The 22,325-nt window shown below is 37.5% G+C and overlaps 1 protein-coding gene across 1 annotated transcript in view; it reads right to left on the reverse strand.

The window, feature by feature from the left end:
* Positions 1 to 2,323: 2,323 nt before the first annotated feature.
* PPP4R2 (protein phosphatase 4 regulatory subunit 2) overlaps positions 2,324 to 22,325 on the reverse strand; it is a 32,652-nt gene continuing 12,650 nt past the window's right edge. The window contains exons 3-9 of the mRNA XM_040591011.1: positions 14,078 to 14,248; positions 9,040 to 9,133; positions 7,544 to 7,581; positions 7,033 to 7,107; positions 6,469 to 6,612; positions 5,644 to 5,912; positions 2,324 to 4,661 (exon numbers count right to left, since the gene is read on the reverse strand). Of these exons, the coding sequence (XP_040446945.1) occupies positions 4,348 to 4,661; positions 5,644 to 5,912; positions 6,469 to 6,612; positions 7,033 to 7,107; positions 7,544 to 7,581; positions 9,040 to 9,133; positions 14,078 to 14,248 (1,105 nt within the window). The 3' untranslated portion in view covers positions 2,324 to 4,347. The remainder of the gene's footprint in view (positions 4,662 to 5,643; positions 5,913 to 6,468; positions 6,613 to 7,032; positions 7,108 to 7,543; positions 7,582 to 9,039; positions 9,134 to 14,077; positions 14,249 to 22,325) is intronic.

Here is a 22,325-nt window from a genome sequence, read left to right on the forward strand (position 1 = left end):
AATAACATCCCGAAACTTGGGGAATGACTGCAAGTGCCTTTTTTACAGGCATCGAAAGATCATTCAGAACCTAAACATAATTGCCATTTCTCTCCACAGAAAACAGAACATTCCCTTTCAGCTAAAAAACAGGATTATTTCTTAACCTAAAATTTTAAGTCTGCAGGAGATCAGTTGTTGGCATGAATATTTTTTGACAGGCTTCAGGAATGCTGGAAATAAGGTGCCATGTGTCCCAGAAGCTGTTTACAAATACAGCAACCAAGACAAATACACCATAAACTCGTGATAACCATCAGCCTGTGGGAGAGGCCCAGCGGCAGAATGAGTCACTGTACAGAGGCACAGAGCACAAATCCATGGGCATGTGATACAGCCTATATATGCAAATTTCAGAGCTAACCCCTTTCAATTAAACCATGCAGGGACTAAAAGAATATTATACACATAAAGAATTTGCTGGTGTGAATGTCCTTGAGGCAAACGAGGATGAAGAGCTCTGATTTACAGCTTACTAGTTACAGGAGAATGTCTCTCATTGGAAATGGCAGGGCTATAACTGGGATGCCTCTGGTAACCCTGACCCCTTACACACTTGTCTGACTGAAAAAGATCAACCTCAGACACGTTGAGATGCAAGTAACCTTTAAACTCTTTCTAGAAATGCACTATATGAATAAAAAAATGCCAACGGACTGCAGAAGGGTGCTTTATACAATTGTAGTCAATAGGAGGCATTCATTTGAGGAAAAAAAAAGTTTTTAATTGATCACTGAGTTGCCATTTAATGATTGCAACGGAAAACTCATATAACTAAGATTCTATCAGGCTTCAGCTCTGTTGGTTTTTTTCTCCCACATACAATTAACAAAGAAGCTAAAAATAAAAGCTTAATTCTTTTGTACCCAGACTCAGGACAATCTTGCTGGAGTCGTGATACAGCTTTTCAGTGAACTGGAGTAAAGAACAAGACACATACAAAATTTCTCACAGACTGAAGCAGCAGCAAAAGTATTTTTCAGCCCATTTCTCCATCCCCTAGGCTAAGCATAAACTGAAATGCAATTCCAATTTACTTCTCCAGGAACGAGTATTTCCTTCTGAATTTTTTTTTTTTAAAAAAAAAAAAAAAAAAAAAAGCAATACTCAGTGCTGCAGCCAGAGGTGCCTTAGCCATGAAAACCCTCAGAAGATGATTTTAAAAAAAAAGTTTACTTTGTTCAAGCCAGTAATAGATCCAAGAGGATTTTTAAAAAGAAATCAGTTTGTTCTGGACCTGTTTAGCAATAAAAAAGAAGTGATGATCCTTGGCCCAGAACTTCATGCAGTCTCAGACAACTGTAGCAAGGGCACAAAGGAGAGGAGGTGTTACAGGGAGGTGGCTTTTGCTTGTTCTGAGCTCCGTTTGCGAGACAAGGGGACGCACACCTTTCCTACAGCGTGCCCCTTGCACTGGGAGCTCAGCCAAAGCGCCTCCGCGCTCACTGGGCAGCACCCAGCCAAAGCCTCCATAACCCCAAGTACACGCCGTGCTGGAAGGGCACCCCTGCAGCAAGCATTAAAGTAGTTCCAAAGGTTTAAAAAAAAAAAAAAAAAAAAAATCACGGCTGACAAAGCATCTCAGATCCTACAAGGGAAGCAACTTTTCTAACTATTTTTTCAAGTATCAAGAGCACAATTAAGGGCTGACCTTCACCTTGTGCTCTGGAAAGTGAATGCCATTACATTTTCTATTTATATTCTGGCCCCACGTTAACAGCATTTTTTAATAGGAAATACACCCAAGAGCACTACAAAGCACGTGCTGCAGGTTTCCCGGGGTTTAACCACCCCCTTCCTTCGTGGATGCAAGCAAAACAACCGATTCTGTCTGAGCGGCTGTATGCAGAAATGTGCTCTGGGGTGTAAGTCACAGAATTTCAAGCATCCAGATTTAGAAAAGTACGAGGACAGATTCAACACTACACCTCCAGGCACTCAGAAAAGCAGCTGCCTGTGTCTCTGGGGGTGTGCAGGGCCACCAACAGGACACAGCTGCTTAGAAATGCAGTACTTTAGGTTTGTTCTTTTTAAATTCACCTTAAAAAAAAACAGGAGGGGGGATCTTCTCTCATTTATAGTAAATGCAATCTTTAAATGTAGGCACGTTTAGTATTATGACACTCACTGTGACGTTAAAGCATGATTTCAATTTCCATTAGCCATTTCAAAAAAAAAAAAATAGTGCAGATATATAAATGAATCCATACCTCAAAGTTCTTCTGCAAGTCCCTGCAACAGTAGCACTACCGCTGCCAAAACAAACATATCCAAAGGTCACAGGTGCTTAAAGAACAAGTTTATTGACAATATCTTCACAAATAAACAGTCTAAAGAAAATTTCAGAAATCTCTAAACTTAGAAATTTTAAAATTTTCTCATTGGCAAAACATTTTAAAAAAACCCAAGAAGTGTTAAGATGTCACTATATTTTTAAGCTTTCCTAATTTCAACATTTTGCTTCAGTCCTTTAATTTCATAATACATATCCAACCCTCAAGCACAATGAAAATGAGTAAAGGTACAATTTTCCTTCTGCAAGGGGATCTCTATCAATAAGATTATTTTTTTTGGCAAGCATCTCCCTGAATCCTGTCTGCTTAGAACTTGGTAAGTAACATGAGCAAGAAGTAACTTTATAAATATTCCAACTGAGCCAAATTATTCTGGTATTAATCAAAACCTAGATTTCCCCAAAACAATATAAAGCATACCATGTAGTACGAGAAACTATTAGCATGCACTTTAGAGGTCAGTTTTGTACTTCAGGTATGAGAACTTAAAACCGAAGAGGGACAATTCTGATAAAAATGTACTCCGATATTTCATAATATTAATATTTATTGCTTTATATGAATACTGTATTGAAAGCCCAAGCATTCAGTTTACACACAGAAATTATACAATTATATACCGTTTCACAATGGCAGTGAGCACTCATTACAATCTACAAAAATCTACTTTACAGAAATTTAAAAATTCTAAATATCAAAAAGGTACAGTTGAAGAAACAGGTATAAATTTGGCAGCCAGTAATTGTGACTGGGAGGTTGCAGCTTGCATGTCTTTAAATATGGGAACTGGAAAATATCAAGAGTTTAAAGCAGTAGTTTGTGCTTTGAGCTGGTTTGAAAAAAATGTAACACTGGCTGTCAAAGTAGCATGTTCAAAAATATTTAGTTCACTTCCAAAATGTTATACAAATCATGGTGATTTCTATGCACCCCTAAACCTTTCAGGTGTTTAGCTCGGGTACATAACTACGGTCACGTAGTAATTCTTCCAATACAGTGGTGTGATCATACTGATGCCATCTGCATACCTTAGAATAAATTTGAGACTTCTCTACAATATTCACAATGCTCCAAGAAGCACTCAAAAAGGCAAAGTACCTGCTCATTTCTTCCAAGATATTTTCTTATCTCATTTTCAAACATTTCCTCTACAAAAGTTTAAGCTAATGTTTTGATTACAACGTTCTCAACATAAAGCACATTTTCTCATAAATAAATGAAATCCTTTCACTCAGGCACCTCAGAGGTATACAAAAGAGTTGTAATCCGAACAGTTCTCTTGGAATGTGTTTACTCTGGTGTTTTCAACAATGTTACTATTTCCAGGGTTTCATATGGGCCAGATTTCATTTGCTTTGTTTTCCAAAACAAAGTGCCTTGAGAGGTGAACTCAGTCTTTTCCTATAGAAAAAAGTATTTGCTGCATTTATCTTTTATAGAAACAGAAAAATTTACCATTTCCCCCTTAGAACAGTGAGGGTACACATACGTGTGCATGCGTACATATGTGTGTGTGAAATGTAACACATTTTAAACACACAACATAAGGTTTCATAGTGTGTATTCAAATAAAAATCTGGAAACCAGCATGAAACCCCATTATTTCACATGTCAAATGTTGAAACTGTAACCAAAATATGAAGTAACTGCTATAGCCGTCAGAAAAAGACAAGACAAAAAGCTTTCTTGCTTACATACAACTAGGTGTGGTAATCTCCAAAAAAGTTGTCAAAATTATAATTACCTTCCAGTTTAAAAACTTTTATTCTAAATAAAAAAAACTATACACAAACCACTGATTTGACCAAACGAAAGTTCAGCGGTAAGCAGGACCTGAAGGAGCTGGTATTCACAGTTCTTATCATGTACAACTCTTTCAAGGTTCAATCCATGGAGAAGTTTATTTTACAACCTGCTTCTTTTTGTAAAACTAAAGGTCCACTTTATTACATAAAATTATTTATACAGTGTAAAACCGGAGCCTTATGGAAAATACTGCATCTAAGTATTTAAATTAGTCTTGCTCCATAGGTTCATCTGCAACTTCTGTGGCTTCGTCACTGTTTTCCATAGGGGTCTCTGATGAAATTTCTGGAGTTTCACTAGCATAGGACCCTAACTCTTCAGTTTCACTGCAGTCAGCTCCACTACTGGCAGATCCACTAATTTCACTGTCATCCGAGTGTAAATCCTTCTCTGCTTGTGACTGATCAGACTCCTCCATCTGATTGTTCTCCTCAGAGGTCTCTTCATTCACAGTTGAGGATTCAGTGTCTTTTTCTTGATCTTTTCTGTCTGGACCAACATTTCTGGGAGACATGAAGGACTCTAGAAACAGTGAAAGCACAGTATTACTAAGACTTTTTTAAACATATCTTGATCCTGCTATCAATTCCCAGCTATGCTGAGCCATACTTCCCAACACAGCCAAAACCAGGAAAAACTGACAACCCTCGATTTTATTAGAAGATGGCCCAACTCATAAATCATTTATTAGCCAGCTCCATCAGGACAGCCAAACTACCCTAATATACCATGAAGTCCAGTATTTTTATTAAATAGGTAGCTTCACTTAATTAAGCTTCAGTGGATAAAGACACAGTCTAAAAAGTAACTTTTCCTTGCTTCCTCACATGCCTTCATTTGCCTTCAGGACCAGTCTTTTGGAAATGTTGCAAACATTACTGTTTCAAGTATACATCCACCATCATCTAGAGGAACATTTTACAAATACCCAAGCCACTAAAAAATTGGTATTAAAAGGCAACTTTGGAGAATACTTAAAAAATAACTGCAGTTAAGAGACTGATCTATCTTTTTTTTTAATTGGGTACAGGGCCTGCCTTGGAGACAGGCAATTTTCACTGTTCTAATAGGATCTAGAGAGACTGTTGTTCAGCCTCAGTGGAAGAACATAACTATATCCACATTTCAGTAATTTATATTATTAACAAAGACAGTCAAATGTAGATATGACATATCCACCTTCTGGAGAAGAGACAAGAACATCTGGTGATACCCTAAAGCTGGGATTCTCAAAACTCTTGATACATCATTACCACCCCTGCATAATTTACAGTCTAGGAAGAATTTAAGTACCAGTTTATGTTTTTTTGAATAGAGATGTAGGACTAAAAAGAAGGAAGCAATAGCAGAATTGCTAAATTACGCAAAACCCAAGTATGAACAAGCAGCTCATCTTTAAGTACAACTGGAGACATTCAATAATCCCAACATCATTGGCCTCTGGCAAAGTAAATCTTAACTCCTTGGAAAAGGCACAGAGCAAAGACAGTAAAATCTGAAATACCTTCCTCCTCTTCCTCTGTACAGTGCTGTCTGGCACAAGTAGCATCTTTTTCTTTATCCTGAGGTGCAGAGGATGTTTCTGACTCTTCCCCCATGCCTAAAGAAACTTCACTGGAGGCAGTTTGGTTAGATGCATCTCTGGCTTCCCCTTCCTTGTCAAATTTAAGTCTTTTTACCTCATGTCCTTCTGCCTCTGCAGGATCATCTTCAGAATGCTTATTTTTTACTGGGCTGCTCTGAGCACCTTCTGATTCAGATGCTGGTGATTCACTATAAACAACAAAAGCAGCTGTAGTTTTTATTGAAGAAAAACATTCTGTATCTTGACACACTTAAAGTAGCAGCTACTTGAAGTTAAATGCTCTACCAGATGTAACAGTACACTTATTACATAACAAAACATCAAAGCCATCACTCCTGATTGTCAGTGAAAACAACATGGTCAGGCTACTCTGGTGGGTCCAAATTACAGACAGGTCCTACTGTCAGAAGTGGTGGCAAATGTTTATGAAATATCGTATCTGGTTATAGCTTAGCATCCTGACACAAATATGGCAACTGTGGATTTCTGAACTCCTTTGTTGGCTCTTCATTTTTACTGTACATCCCCTACGCTTACAAGATGTGTTACTGCAACTGTGGAAACTTGAGCTAAAAAGTTAGCTAGACAGCCCAAACAGTAGTAAATACACCTATCAAATCCTGCTCCAGATATTCGTACATTAAGACTTAATTTTGCACACCTTAGTCATTATGTTTTAAAAATATTTGTAAAGTGAAAAAACTGAGAATAATAAAACCTCAAAATACATCACTCCTCACAAACCTGTGTTTTTTGTCTTCTGTTTGCTGCAAGCTTGATTCTTTATGTTCTGTGCTGTCTGGCAAACCGTTTGTTGTCATAGGAGTTGACAAAGAAACCTTCGGTCGATTTACTGATCTGGGAGTTCCAGGACCATTTACATTAGATCTTTAAAAATAACAATAAAAAGTTAACCCACCGTTTTAGTAAAGCAATTTGTTACTAATAGGCAGAAAAAGGCTACAACCTTGTTCTACAAGGTAACAGAACAAGAAGATCAGGTAATTTGCTGTTTCATATTGAATAAAAAAATCCTTGCCTACATGTTTGTAGCATGCAAACTATGATAAAAACCTGAATTAAAAAATCCTGAACAATGAGGTTACAAAAAGATCAAAAAACCCCAGAGTACATAGTGCATGTATTTGTGCCTCCTCTACCTTCCTTCCCCAATATCCCATGTCACACGCCATTTTTAAGGCTACCCATTTAGTACCAGAATAGGTAATGATACAGGATCTGAAGCAGCTATTTTCAGAGCTACCTTGCTTTTATCCAGAAAAAGTTAACTCCCGAAACTCAACTTACCTGTCAGAGTACCCTGGTGAATTTCCTGGGAACATAACGCCATTCATCCGATTTAAACTATTGGAATTATTTTTCCTAACAAAAAAACAATGTTATGAATAAAGGAACTTTACTGTAAGCTTGTTTACACAGAATCCCTCCCCGCAACTTAAATAGGCCCCCAGTGCCTGTCCTCGAGGAGTGACACACATTACACTAGGGAAACAGGCTACAATATGAATTTACAGCACACCTGTTATCGAGGGGTATCCATTTTTTTCCACCAGCAGCTATGGTACAAAGTAACAGCTTAGCGTTCAGAGATAATACTGAACTGTACCATATATCTGATTCCAAAGCTGTGTGTTCATTTCCAAACTGTTACCTGTAACACTTGCAGACTACCACTAGTATTGACCTAGCTATTGATAAGGGAAACCTGAACTCTGCAGGAATAACAGACACACACGCACACATTCTCCCCCCTACTAACAGAAATGTGAAGTTTCAAGAAAACAAAGGTGATACTTACTCTGAAGATGGATATACACAGCTGACAACCATGACATTCTGTAATAAACAACATATTAAGAGCTCAGAAACAGAAGCTTCAGCTCTTGACAAAACCCCAAAAATTAGAATTACAGGATTGTGTTGTATCTGTTAAAGTATCTCTACAGAAAATTGGGTGGAACACTACAAACACATGACAGATACAGAAGAAGTATCTCTGCTCCCTCTTTACAAAGTCAGGCCATTAATTATGACAAAATATCAGTATTTTCTTAAGTGGGTTACTGTCATGACAAGACCAGCACATTAAGCCTCAGGCCCAAATGCTTCTAATTTCTAACTGAAATATCTCTGGAAAGCAAAGTACTCAGAAATGCTGAAAAACTTCTCAAATGCTTAAGAATGCTCTATTTGTACACGAGCCCTGCAACTTAAAGTGTACAAGCATTATTAAACATTTTTGGCATAGCTGTATTTCAAATATTAAATTATTTTTGCCCCACATGAACAAGGGGCAGAAACGTTAATTAATTCAGCACATTTTGCTTAGCTACCTCTCCCTCTTCAATCCCATAGCAAACTACATCAGTTTTAACAACTAGAAACCTAGCTTAAAAATTAAGTTTCTCTCTTCAAATCAATACTCAGCCCAATTATACAGGGGGGCTTTTATCAGAGTGCCAGCTCAATTAACCCAGATGAACTTGAGTGAGGGCTCTCCATAAAACCTGAGCTGTGATTTCACAGATCTCATTGTTGGCTAAGAAATGGCATTGTGAAATCCCTCTGTCCATTTTATTCCTACCTTAACTTGCAAGAATACACCTGACTGCATCCGCTACAGCAGTGAAAACCAATCCGTTTACAAGTTAACCTTTCTTCCACCAAACTGTCTAAATAGGAACCTCCAGCCAATTTTGCCATCAAGAAAATCCTACGTGAACTACATCTTGATAGTCTTATCTGTTTTTGAAAGATCCCATATTCTGACATAAGCTGTAAAATATCAATAAATGACATTTGTATGCTTTTACAAAAGCACAGTCCTCTACACAAAATTATTCAAATACTGAAATAAAAGACGCTAGTGGGGGTGGGGCGGGTGGGGCCGGGGGAAGGGCCCTCCCTTCACCTATGGGATCTAATCTGAAGCCAAACATGGAATGACATACCTGACTAAAAAATTCAAATTATTTCAACTGATTATTTACTTCTAGCTTGGATTCAATCTACATAATGACATTAGACCCTCCACAAACTACAGTTTCAGTACTGCACAGTAATTAGGAAACACAACAGTTACAGCCCTGAGATTTATTTTTGTGTCTTAGGTTATTTTAAAACTGCTTTTTGATGTTAAAAGGCATGAAACCAATTCATACGCTCAGAGTAGCTATTAGCTATACTATGGCTATGAGCCACAAAGAAACCATCAGACCTCTGGGAGTAATTCAGAGGTTATTTAAGTGGTAGTTGTGACTGTTTAGCCATGTTCTCGCTTGGAAAAATACATACCTTTTCCACACCTCTTAGAAATTTGTCTGTTCCTGTGTAATTCCTCCTAGGATCTGTCAACAACTCACAGAGTCGCTGAATAGTGAAGGGGATGCTGCAATGAAATAGATATATGGCAATTTAATTTTATTTTAATTGGTATGACTGTTAGGAAGCAACAACTTTATTGGTTTCTCCCCCTTATCGAGAAGGCAGAAAGAAAACAGTACTGAAATTTGTTATCATTAGCAATGTAGGGTAGTAACTCAAGCCCTTATTTTCCCCCACATCTCATACACTGAAGTAACAAAAGCACTATCTTTTGTGCTCACCGCCACAAAATTCTTGAAGTAGAATCCTAAATACATCATCTCACAACAATTAAAACAATAAATAGGAAATCAGATCAACAGTAAAATAGTTTAGTAATGTATTTATTATTCAAATAACATAGAACAGAGATGGTAAGTGATTTAAAGCAAGTTTGAGTCACACACACTACAGCTAAAAAAATTCAACTTGTGGTTTATTTCCTGTTTTACAAAATACATTTACAGAAAAAGCATTAAATGTTGGAAATAGTAGAGCCATTACATTTCAGGTGTTACAAATACTCTTATTTTGCCACAACTGGACAGAATACTTAGCTATCACTGAACAGCTCAGTAAAAATAATTAAAATTCAGAGGAAGATACATGAATCCATAAGCACCACATTCACACATTGTTTTCTGACAATTCTACACTCAGTTTCATCCCTGCTTAAATGAGAAACTGACCTTTCAGACAAGCAATGCTTTACATACATTTACCAGTTACCTGAGATGTCACACTTTCGTTGCAAATTCAGTAACACATTTTAACAAACTTCTGACAAAACAGTAAAATACTGTAAAAGTCACTTCAAAAAGGTAATAAAGAATCATGCATTTTTAAAGTTAACTATTTGAAGTTGAAGCCACATAAACACATCAAAAATTCATCCAAGAAGAGTATTTGATACAATACTTAGGGCCATTTCTTGACTGGAAATACAACTGATAAACCAAATCATATCATAAAATCATAGAATGGCTTGGGCTGAAAGGGATCTTCCACAGCAAAATCAATACACACTTACATGCATGTGTGTGTGCCCATATGCCTATACCGTAAATCTTGGTAAAAATTCAACTTCTATTATTTTCTGAGGAACTCTGTACACAGTATCATCAGCCTATTTCAGCAGCTAATACAGTATCTATCTCAAGCTCAGTTCATTGCTAAAAAGCCACATCTTAAAGATGCACAGATCTGCCACTGTTTCAGTGCGCAGGTCAGCATAGCTATGATGACTCATACTACATGACACTTCAACTAAAAGCAAGCAGTAATCAGAAAGAGTGACCAAGCAGAAACAATTTAATTACATTTTTCGGAACTGACTGTATATTATGTTATAGAGGAAGTTTTAATCCTCAACTGGAGAACTGCACAGAGGTAGGCCACAATGCAGCCACCCTTGGCCCTAGTTCCAACACAGCTACCTTATAAAAAAAAAAAACACACACAGGTTTATCACATTTACCCTGCTAGTTAATGCCTTCCCTTGCTATTCACCCTGAATTACACCACTCCAACTTATATTTACTTGACTTCCAAGAACAAAAAGATTGTGAAGTTGATCTCCATCAATCAGCTGTGCAGAGTTATAATACAGCTGATGAAGTATTAAATATATTAAACACTTAGAAAAAGTAACACTTTAAGATGATGGTATTTCTAAGAGATTTGTTTTCACATGTTATTGCTTAAAAGCAAGTAAAACGGCAGGGAGAGAGTGATTCAGTATCCAGGCAAAATACATTTCACCTCCCTATTTTGACGCAGAAGCATCTCCTCCCCCATCCCCAAAATTTACTAAGTACAAACCAGCACAAACCAGGAACAAGTTTTCCTTAAAATTCTGTTTATTACATGTAGAGTCTTAATAATGATGGCACCACTGTCCAGCTTAATTTCCCTAAAGCTTCCTTCACATCAATCACATAGTGCTGCCATTCAGCAGGTTTTGGTCAATCTGTAATCTTCCATGACACCCAAATTCTTCATGATGTTCAGCTCCTGTGTAGTGCCCTCTTTTAATGAAATTTCCAGCCCTAACTCACAAAGAATTTACTTGACCCATTAACTTTTCCACATAGGTACAGTACTAATTGTATCTGCTGTTTCCCATTGATGGCCATTTTGGTTTTGGGTTGAAAAGTGCATAATTAAAGAGACTTTGTAATTTTTTAATAGACTGTACATTCAAAACCAATTTATTTCTCAGAAACAAAACCAGGCAGAATGTAAATTATTTTTCATCAGCCAGATCTGTAAAACGTGCTGGAGAATCACTGCCTGGCTACTTTGTATTCAGCTGTACCTAACTGCACACCTGGAATACTAATACATGAAGTACTTTGTGAACATCAACACCGTTCTAGTTACTTGGGAAATCAGTACACTCAAGAAAGTGTGTAGCCTGCAACTAGCTCCAGAAGTACAAGCTGTCTTCCTATTTGACTTTCAGCTATGAGGCTCAAACAAAAACCCAACCTAGCCCGTTTCCCTCCAAAATTTTCCACAGTAAACTTCATTTACTGAGCAGCAGATGGCACCAAGTGTCACACTATCACGCTTTGCATGTAATTCGTTCAACATTTGCAAGTGTTTTTACTTGACAAAACCCGAAGTTCACTTCACCCTACAAATTCCTTTCCATAAAACTATTATTTTAAAATAGTCTAACAATGCGATTTTAAAATCGAAGTACTTTGAATTGGTGTAAATCTATACATGAACACCAATGTAAAACTTTGTGAGCAGTATGAGAATAGATCTTATATGCTTAGAAATTTAATTAGTTCAGTACATGAGCTGCATGAATAGTTCTAATCTGCCTACTTAACCTAACCACTTAAAATTCTATACAAACACACTCAAAACTGCACTTCCTAGCACTACAGTTCAGAAAGAATTACAAAATAAAAATTCATCACATGGACAGGATTCAAGAAGGATATGGGAAAGTTGCATATAAAAGCTATATTAAATTATGGCAAAAAAATATGCATGAATGAAAATCTGGATGATGATTATGTTTAGTTTATTCATGCTGTCAAGACTCCTGTCATCAGACATTCCCAGTAACTTACCTTGGAACTTTCTGCTTCACTAGCAAAGTATAAAGAAAATACAAAGTCTTTTAGAAAGTCCCTACTCCAAAGCAATTCTAAAGTACAGCATGAGAATCTGGCTCTGCAACGTCAAGTAAGATACAATAACATTAAAACAGCCAGTTTGTGCTTTCATTAAAAGGCACATCATCTATACAGATCCCAGAACAGAGGTCATTCTTAATTCATTACTTTGACTTTTAAGTTTAAAAAAATGAGCTAGTTTTCATGAACTCTTTCCCTCACTCTTTTGAGCAAACACCAGTAAAAACATCCTATTAATGAAGTCACACTGACACCTACAACTCTAAATAAGAAGCCTTAATATACCCAATTGCACGAAATAAAACCTGCTGTTGTTACTTTTTGGACCATCTCCACACGTTTCAGCTTTCACAACCGTATCATCTCTGTAGGGGTTGTAGGATGTATTAAATAAACTCTTCTACAGTCCTAGATTCTGAAACATCCTGATGTATTACTTTAAGGTAACTAACGCATGCAGTTTGCTTCCTCAAAAACTGGGTGGTTCACTTGGAAGTATGAGGAAGTTGAGCACTCTGAAGTGTTACAGCAATAGATGAAAACAGCGTGGCCACAGAGTAACCTCCAGACTTGGTCACCCATGGGTTTGTTCAGTACACTTTGTTACAACAGAAGGTAACAGCAGCCCATTCATGAGCTGTCTCTGTGTGAGCACATTACAAATTTTGTGGGCAGTGAAGCATTAACAAGTAGCTGGGGGAGGCAGGAGAGAGGCAGACTTGGGCATAAAGGATAGGTTTGTTTTTAAGTTCCCTTAGTGAAGTAGCCCAATATAAATACTGGGAAGCTGAGAACAAGCTGAATTTCACATTCTTAGAAGTATCCTACATAAGAGGAATTGTGGCGAGTGGGGGAGGAAGCGAGACCTGACTTAGGAGATTTAAACTGCAAATAGATTAAGCGGTATGGAACAATGACAATAAAAATTATTAATTTAGCATCAAAACATGATACTAAGAATGTGTTAGTAGCACCTGTAAATCTGAAAAAAACAAGGAGGTAAGCTTTGCGGTATGCCCATTTATTGACAAAGTGAGAAAAATGCTGAAAGTCTCTCAAGCAAGCATTGAGACCCACAGGCAGGATGACTCAGCTTACGGTATGTAATCTAGTTTAAAAACAAGAAAAATACTATATAAGCTAATAAGAAAGGCACACCCAACAGAAGACCAACAAAAGTGTCAGGAGCTTTATTTTAAAGGAAACAAAACTTCCACAATTACAAATCCAGCAAAGGGCATACACTTTAGTCTAAGACACTGTCAGCAACAGATCAAATACCCCAAGTCTCAGTTAGTAATTAACACTGGAACCATGAACTTTAATCCGGCCCAATTTAACAATTCAAACCCAGGAACACCTTGCCTCCTAGTCACACCATGTTTATCACGGCATTACTTCCCAAAAAGCTACTGAACTGCCCCCAAAGCAATTAAGAACTAAACACCAAAAGACTTCTTTCAGTTAGGTATTTCAAAATACATCGAAAGAAATCTGACTTTACTATTTCACCTGCTAAATGCAGATTGCAATGCCATGCTTCATTGAACTGTATTACTTAAAAACTAAATACATATTGAAAAAACTGAAGTGCCTGACATGTCACAGGATGTCATAATTCTCATTCAAAGACAGAATAATAAAGTTAAAGTTCTGAAACTACTGTAGAGAGTATTTCCAAGGTATACATTTGCTTCTGCTTTTCTATTTCAGGAAGCAAAATGAACAGTCACAGATAGAGAGGACAAAATACTAAGTTAAAATTTGAGAAAGTATTTTTGTTATCCTGATTTCAGAGAAAAAACGATACATACCCATTAAATCCAGTGACAATTTTCAGGATTCTTTCTTTCATCTCTTCAAAGGGAATATATTCCACATTTGGATTGGGGGGCCCTCTTGGTTCAGGAGCTGAGGTTCTGAAATCATCCATTACTTTCTCCAGTTTGAAAATAAAATAGCCTTTAAACTGAGACCACTGAACCCTGCATAAAACACAAGAATTAAGACATATGCAAGTCAGCCCTAAAACCACAGAAAAACAGCATAACTTCGTGTTTGCGAAACAACATTCATGCTGGCTTGCCAGCCCTAAGATAAATGAGGCAAGTAATGCAGTATTATTTTTCTTCCTGAACTTAAAACATGGCAATAATTTAAATAATTACAGTAAAACAGTATTACACAAGTCAATTGCCATTAACAACAGGGTAAGCCATTTCCTTAATTACAATTCAAACCTAAATGCGAAACATGCACGCATTCTATACAATTTACCAGCGAGCCTACACGCCACCTGAACTTTTCACTGAGCTCACAAGAGAAGCAGGGAAAAAATAAAAAGAAGAAAATGTGTTTCAAGTCTGGAAATCATACAGCAATTGTACACAGCGTTACCTGTTTCCATTACAAAAAGCATTTCAATAAGATTTTGAAACTGCTCAGTATCCACGCACCTTAAAAGCATTTAATAGTACCTCTTTTTCTCAGAAAGACAAATACATTTTTTATCACTGATAAAACCCGATGATGAGTATTTGAGCAAAACAACTTTGACTCCTGAAAAATATTCCCACAACAGTAAGTAATGCGTTAAGATCTTTTCAAACAACCTTCTTGCCTTACAACTTAAAAGCTTTATCATTTATGGAATTCTTCATACTGATGCTTTCAAGAAAACAGGTCTTTCACTGCATACAACAGACAAGGTGGGAAACTGCTGAGAAAGCCCTTTTACACCAATCACGCCAGGCAGCAGTCACAGAAGTAGTTCTGGGCCTCCCCTGGCTAGTGCATTTCTTAGCAGAATAAGGAGCCACTTGAAAGCAATCGATTTAGTTCAGTTACTATCAATTTTATTCTATTAACGTTGGCACAGGAGCTTTCACAGCTACAAGATGGAGATGCTAGCAAATAAAAAGAAGAAACAGGAAGAATAACAAACCAGCAATAGAGAAAATTATCTTTGACATTTATCTATAACATAGGTAATCTGGAATTAACGGGCTCAAATCAAACAAACATAAAATCGAAACCCCTGGACAGCCCTTCAGCTCCTGCTGAATGAAATACTATTTAGCCACAGGTTGTATTTCTGCAGGCTGTGCTTGGTAGCAGTGCTAGTTTGAACAGCCCCTGACTATTTTCAACCCCATGTAACATCTGACCTTCTGTCAGGCTGATACAAACGTCATCTGGGGAGTCACTGCAGGTAGCTCACAGCAGCAGGAGTTGTATCCCACATGCTATTCTTGAGCAGCAATACTACCAAATATAAAACCACAAGCCAATGAAGCCATATGAGCCTGCTTCCACCAGAAACACAGTGCCATGTTATCTTTGCCTTAGTTTTGTCCTTGGTCTTAAGAAAATAATTACAAGATGTAAAAGGGGAAAACCAGCTCAAGCTTATTTACAGAAATTCAAATACAAAACCCCATCTTATTAGGAGTGATAAATTGGCAAGAACGGGGGGAAATCCAAAGAGGAAAGCAAACCTCCCTTTTCCTTCACAGGAAAGCATTAGGCTCCTCACAACAGAGCAGAATGCAGGACTTGGTGAATAATAATAACAAAACCAGAAACAAAAATAGAAAGAAAGAAGAAACAAGATTCCAAAAGGGAATGGCATAGATAGACGAAACAGTGTCATTGAGTCTTCACTGGATTATTGCTCCAATTAGCATTATACAGCCAAAGCAGAACACTATAATGTTTCAAATGTACAATGTTAGGCATTACTACTATAAAAGTTAAATTAAAAAGCTATCCAACTCTGCAGCGCTACCACCATGAGACCAAAGCTTTCAGAACAGATCACAGATTTAACACATAAGCACATCACAATACACAAACAGAAAAGACCCAGTAAATAGCCCCATGCCAGAATAGGATTACTCCCTACAGAGCATCCCAAGAGCTTTCCTTGCCTCATGACAGGGGATTCCACTATTATTCTAAACATTCTTTGACAACCCCATTTAATATTTTTTCCACACTTTAGAACTTGAGCTGTTCTTTTGTTTTCATTGTTATTTACTTCTTGCTAAATATTAACACTTATCTTTTCATAGACTATTAAACCAGTGCTGTGTTGCTGAAATAAAGCAACATACAAAGTTTAAAATGGCAATATACTGCCTGAAAGCAGTACCCACCAGCTCCTCTTTACAATGCTGAAGCTACAGAAAACAATGTAACATTTGGCCCCTATATAGAAGTCCAGAAAACTGTCACTTAAACCATATTATTTTTCATTAGTATTTCTTCTATTATAAAAAGGCTAGGAACTTGCATCTGCAATATACTGCACTACTGACATAAAAAGCATCTTTCATCCTGTATTTCAAAACACTTGATAAATGACTGCCAAGCAGGTGACACAGTCCAGCCTACAAACAGAAGCAGAGTTTAAGGGTAAACACAAGCCTGACTACAGATAACACAGATATAGCAACACCAGCACCAAATAAACTAAACAAGCTGTTGCTAAAAGCAGCGTAACCACAGCAGCAGGAGCTCAGGACAGGCTTGCCATTTAGGCATTTTTTCTGTTTCTCAAGCAGGTTTTTTTCAATATTGCCGAATTCTCTGCTGCTGTGGCTGCAGTACTAGCAGCATGAAAGCTAACAGGTTGAAAGCAAGTTAAAAACAACTTTGCTTCTACAACTAGATGTAACTGCAGTATCTACCGTAAACAACTGCTTCAAAGTCAGAGATGTCTTGTGCCTCTCGAACATTATCTCCTGATCTCAGTGTTGTAATTTAGACATTAAAACATGCTACCATTTAGACAATGGTCTTGAAGCATTTGCAATCTATGTAACTGGTTTCTGATAAACAGTTTTATCCTGCTACCAGTAAGTTACATGGGAACTCCAGCCACTCAACAGCAAATATTTTTTTTTGCACCACAAAAGACTGAGTCAGTTCCCAACTCTTCAACTGTGTAAGCAAAATTCAGTCCTGCAGTAGCACCACAGTGGATTCCTGGAAGGCAGGAAGGAGGAGGAAGGTTTCTGGCGGCTACAACTCAGGTCACTTGTTTCTTTTAGGCCCGGCGCTTCTATCATTACCCCAAGATGAAGAATTCTAGCTTCTGCAGACCATCCATCCTTCAGTTACCTTCTTCCTGCTCTTCCTACCAACCTCGTAAGCAGCAGTTCCTCTTCCCCTCTTTCTTACTTCATCTACTTACATCCTGTGCCTACCAGGATGCTAGGAAGGGAGCAGACCTACACACTATTCCTATAGGAGAAGGAAAATGCTTCAAAAAGCAAGGGGGAGAGCTCTGGAATGCTAGTTTCTGCTCTTTCTGCTTTCACCCAGAACTGCAGTTGCCTCCTTTTCCCTCAAAGCCAGTCTCTTCAGCACCAGCATCCACCACCCTGTAATCAGACACTGACAGTCTACCTCCTAGCCAGCTGTGTACTATGCCTCCAGTTTAAGCTACTTCTGAACGAGTCCTCTGAAAACAAAAATAATACACAAGGTGGACTAATAAAGGATTTATATAAAAATAATTTTACTTCTAGCAACCTTAATTATGTGTATTTGTTAGAGAAACCTCTCTACATTTGTGACAATATACTGCAAAGTCTGAACACTTTTTAAACTGTTTATAAAAGACTGCACTCAAAGCAATCTACAAAACTGAAAATAATCTGGCTGTGTATTTCAAAGAAGAAATCATTAATATAATGAACTCACTTCTGCCAAAAAAAAAAATTCTTTCCTGCAAGGACAGTAAGGTTTTCTTAGTTTTCATTTACTTCAGTGGAAGTGATCAAAAGTGAGTATCAAAAGAGGAAAGTTACCTTTCCTGTTTTACCAGCCTATGAAAATGACATGTAGAAATAAGTCTGTATCAGCTTGAAACTCACTTGCAAATCTATAGAGTAAACCAATTAGTTCATAAACAGATTAAAAATGGCATTCTCCTAATTATCAAAGCAAACAATATCCACCGTTCAGAAATTTTAAGTTACCAACATGCACTGAAAGAATGGTCACTTCAAAAGCCAAACAGTAGTAGTGAGAAGAGATAAACAAACGGCAAAAACCTGTTTTCGAGAAATGAAAACATGTATCTACAAGCTCCCCAAGAACAAACTAGCTTTAGGATGCAAGCCCTTTATTAGCTGCTTGGTTACAAAATGGGAGATAGTGAAAAAGAGCTAAGTTTAGTCAATACCTTCTGTAGTTAAGCCAAGAGCCTAAATGAAGCAAAAGAAAACTCTTCTACACAGCTTTATGTACAAGCTCATTAAGTTTTTACACACTAGATAATAACTGACAAACACTTTAAGCTCTGCAAAGAAACTAAATTGAAGAAATTCCATGGAGAAAATACTATTCATGCTTTCTTCTGAGCAGGCCTGTTTATAAATACTTGCTCTTCCCACTCCACATTGTACATGATCAGCCTTTTCTAAATGCACATTATGTCCTCCAAACATGCTTTTCCTGGCCGCTACACTAACTTGTGAATTTGTACCAGCAACTTTGAGCGCTCTTTAATAGCCACTCAAAGAAAAAAAATTCCTGCGAACATTGTACAATCGATAAAAATATCTTCAAAAAGAGTACTTCAAAACATTAGCTAATCCTAAAATGTTTTGGTTCAACGTACTTTTTGTTCTAGAGAATGACAACTCCAAAATTATGTACATTTTATATATATCTAAAGCATGTCTCACTACAATATCTGGGTCAACCTGTGTAAATATACCTGTACAGACACAGCTCCCCTGGGCTAATGAGCCTGTAGTTTAACAGATACTCCAAACCATCATCAGCTGGCCTTTTTTTCCTCTACTTCCACCAGCTCATCCACCATCTTTCAATTACATCAACCTAAAAGGTTTTGCTCTAATATACAGAAAATTAGACAAAGAAACTGATTTGGGGGCAGGGGAAAGCAGCTAGCAAGGGAAAACTCACCAGAGGCAGTAATGACTGGCTAAAAAGGAGCAACCATAGCATGCTTCAGCACTACAGCTTGTAAAGATACATATGTCATAGCAAAACCACACACCTCAACCTCTCCCAGTCCCAATGCGTATGTTAACAGTTTAACAATTTGAAAAAAAAAAATACCTTTAACAGACAGATGAAAGCGTGGAAGCCAACAGGGTCAAACAGTTCAGTCTTTGTACGTTACTTCGTATCATGTACTTATGTCCTAGATTTAATATATGCTGATAATTGTGCTTTAAGGTATAGAAAGATGTTTAACAGCATAATATTGTACCAGAATGCTGTCCCTGACCTTGAATTAGAAACATAACAGAGAAACATGGATGGAAGAGACCTCAGTGTTTGACAATACTCAGTTGTGTTTCACAGAGTTAAACAGAAAAGCAGACAGCACCTGACCGAACAGCCAGTAACATGAGAAATGTAAGCAAGTTTTGAGAATATTTACATCTAATTAGAGAAGCAGCATGAGAAAAGGCTAAAAAAAGGTGGGGGAAGACATAAGACACAGAATGAGCAAGCAGAGACTAAGTAACAGGCTAAGCAAGAAAACATCAATAAAAAAAATTAATCCCCCATACAAATACACAAAACCCCAGGACAGGGTCAGAATTACTAAGTGAAAACAAGAAAGCCCTATGAAGAAAGATACAAAGGCGAGCAAGAAAACTCTACAGTCACAACAGTACTACAACAACGTACTTATTCACTCAAAGTTGATGAGGCAGCAAAAATCTCCATTGCACGGGGAAGGAAGAATTAAAACAAAGATTAATTTAGACAAGGGACATAACCTAGCATTACCAGAGCTGAAACAAGGAAGAACACAATCTTCACTAACTTTGTTCTCTAACAGAAGTAAACTAATTCACAGCTGTACTTGAACTACATGATTTTCTGTTGGAACTAATCCGTTACTACAGATCAAAGTTTGCCAAGCAACATTAACCAAGTTTGGCAATCCACCAATTCTAGTTGATAAACAGCACTCTTCAACACAGGACAGAGGTCACCTTAGAAAGCAGTTCAAGTAATCTGATGCTACGCTTTGATTTAAAATAATTACTACCACAAAGTTGCTTGCAAGCTACAACTGCTTCTCTCCTAATACAATTGGCACAGAACTCATCTTTCCCAACTCGCACATCAAAAACAAAACTGCATTCTATATGGAAATAATCTAACCCTATCACTCCCAGAGTACAAAAGACTTCCCCCCATTCCCTTACCTCCTGCTTACTCAAAATGTTTGTACCGACAAATGTGAGAAAGCAGCTTTCTCCCTTACCACACTGCTTATTGTAAGAGAGAACCTTCTGTCAATAGCTTGCACTATCGAGATGGTTTCTGAATATCACAGAATTAACTGGCATTTTCTTCCAACCATTGGACAAGGTTTTGTATAGAGTCTTTTGCCACCCAGTATATTCACTTTGGGAGACCCAAAATTTCACCAAAAAAAGAAAAACGCTAGAAATGTTTAACAAAGTTGTTTGGGCAAGATTTGTCAAACATTAAAAAACAGAATTAAAAGTAACAGAATAATGAAAGGCAACTCAAGAACCTGAAATGAAGAGGGAAGTCTTGCAATCTGGAGAACAGAAAAACATTAACTTCCAGAGAACTAGAACAAGGCAAGGAGAAAATTTGTAATACCAATATTCCGACCTCCTTCATACACACACCGTGCTTCCCCTGCTATTTTTAAGAAAAATGATCCACGTTGAATATGTGATACAATTCTCTCTCACACATTTAGTACTACACTGGAAGCCTTTACTACAACACAGGGATCCCCAACATTATTACTACCCGACCTGGACATTAAATGTCAACTGGACCACAAGTCTCCACAGGTGAAAGAGACAATTAATTAGGGCAAGTTACCTAGCTCCCTTTTTAGCAACTCTATTAAAATATGAAACGTAACACTTAACTATACAGTTTAGACAAACTCTACAGGATTAAGTCTCAAACTTCAATATAACACATGGAAGGTAAGCAGGACAAAACCTAAAATTAACTGAAGAACAGGAGAAAGAATTCAGAGTGCCCAAAATAAGGCTACCTCCTGAAATTAAGGTACTGCAATTATTTCTTAAATCTTTCTGGAATTGCTTCACAGATTACAGGTTTAATTAAGAAAAACATTATATTGAAGGGATGTTAAGCTTCTCAAGACCTAGCTATGTACTTAAAACATGAAGAGTCCCAGGAGTCCTAGTGGGATGTCTGTCTTCAGATTTCACAGTGTTTAAGTTCATTACAAAATTACTCGGTTTAAATTTTAAGAGGATGCCATCTGTTTTGGAGAGATGCTCTATACCACAGAGAACATAAAATGAAAAGGAAAACAAAGTAGATCTATTGATTCAGTTCACTGAACAGGCCATAAAAGAAGCATCAGAACTTGGTGAAAAAAAGGACCACTTCCCTCTCCACTCTTCTCTATTCTGACAAGCAGAAACAAAAAAAAAAAAAAAAAAGTACAAAATAGCATGTTTAGGATGCAAACACTTAACATTCCGCTAAACCAATTTTAAGGCAAAGTCCTCAGAACACAGGAGTACAGAACCAGAGGACAATCTCTGAGGGATTCGATTAAGGTGTAACAAGAGACAGAATCGCTTATATTAGCTCCCCCTTTCCCCCAATTATTGTTGGCTTAGATTACACTCCCACAGAGACTTCCTAGTAGGGAACAGGTGTTTTAAAGTGAAACAAGTTGCCAACTTTAATAACCATTTCTTCTCTTTTATGCCTTGCTCTAACACTCGTGGAGATACACTCTTAGACACAGTAATTTCCCCAGGCTGTCAGAAGCAACATGAATTCATTCATAACAAGTTAATTCCTCTTCTATTCTGGTCTATCAATGGGATCCCCAGAACTACCAGAAAAGTCAAAAGGCACAGAAAATGAAGTGTGCCCAGCAATCAAATGTCCAATTCAAAGCCCCGTGCAAGGCGGCAAACTTTCCAGCATGCTCCTCTGCAGCCTTGATGCGAGATGCATCCAAACAGGCATATTGTAGAGAGAACACGCCACTTCTCAAACCAAAGGCCCACCTCTGCCACCAGAATG

The sequence above is a fragment of the Falco naumanni genome, chromosome 4 (assembly GCF_017639655.2).
Source record: "Falco naumanni isolate bFalNau1 chromosome 4, bFalNau1.pat, whole genome shotgun sequence".
Classification (NCBI taxonomy): Eukaryota; Metazoa; Chordata; class Aves; order Falconiformes; family Falconidae; genus Falco; species Falco naumanni.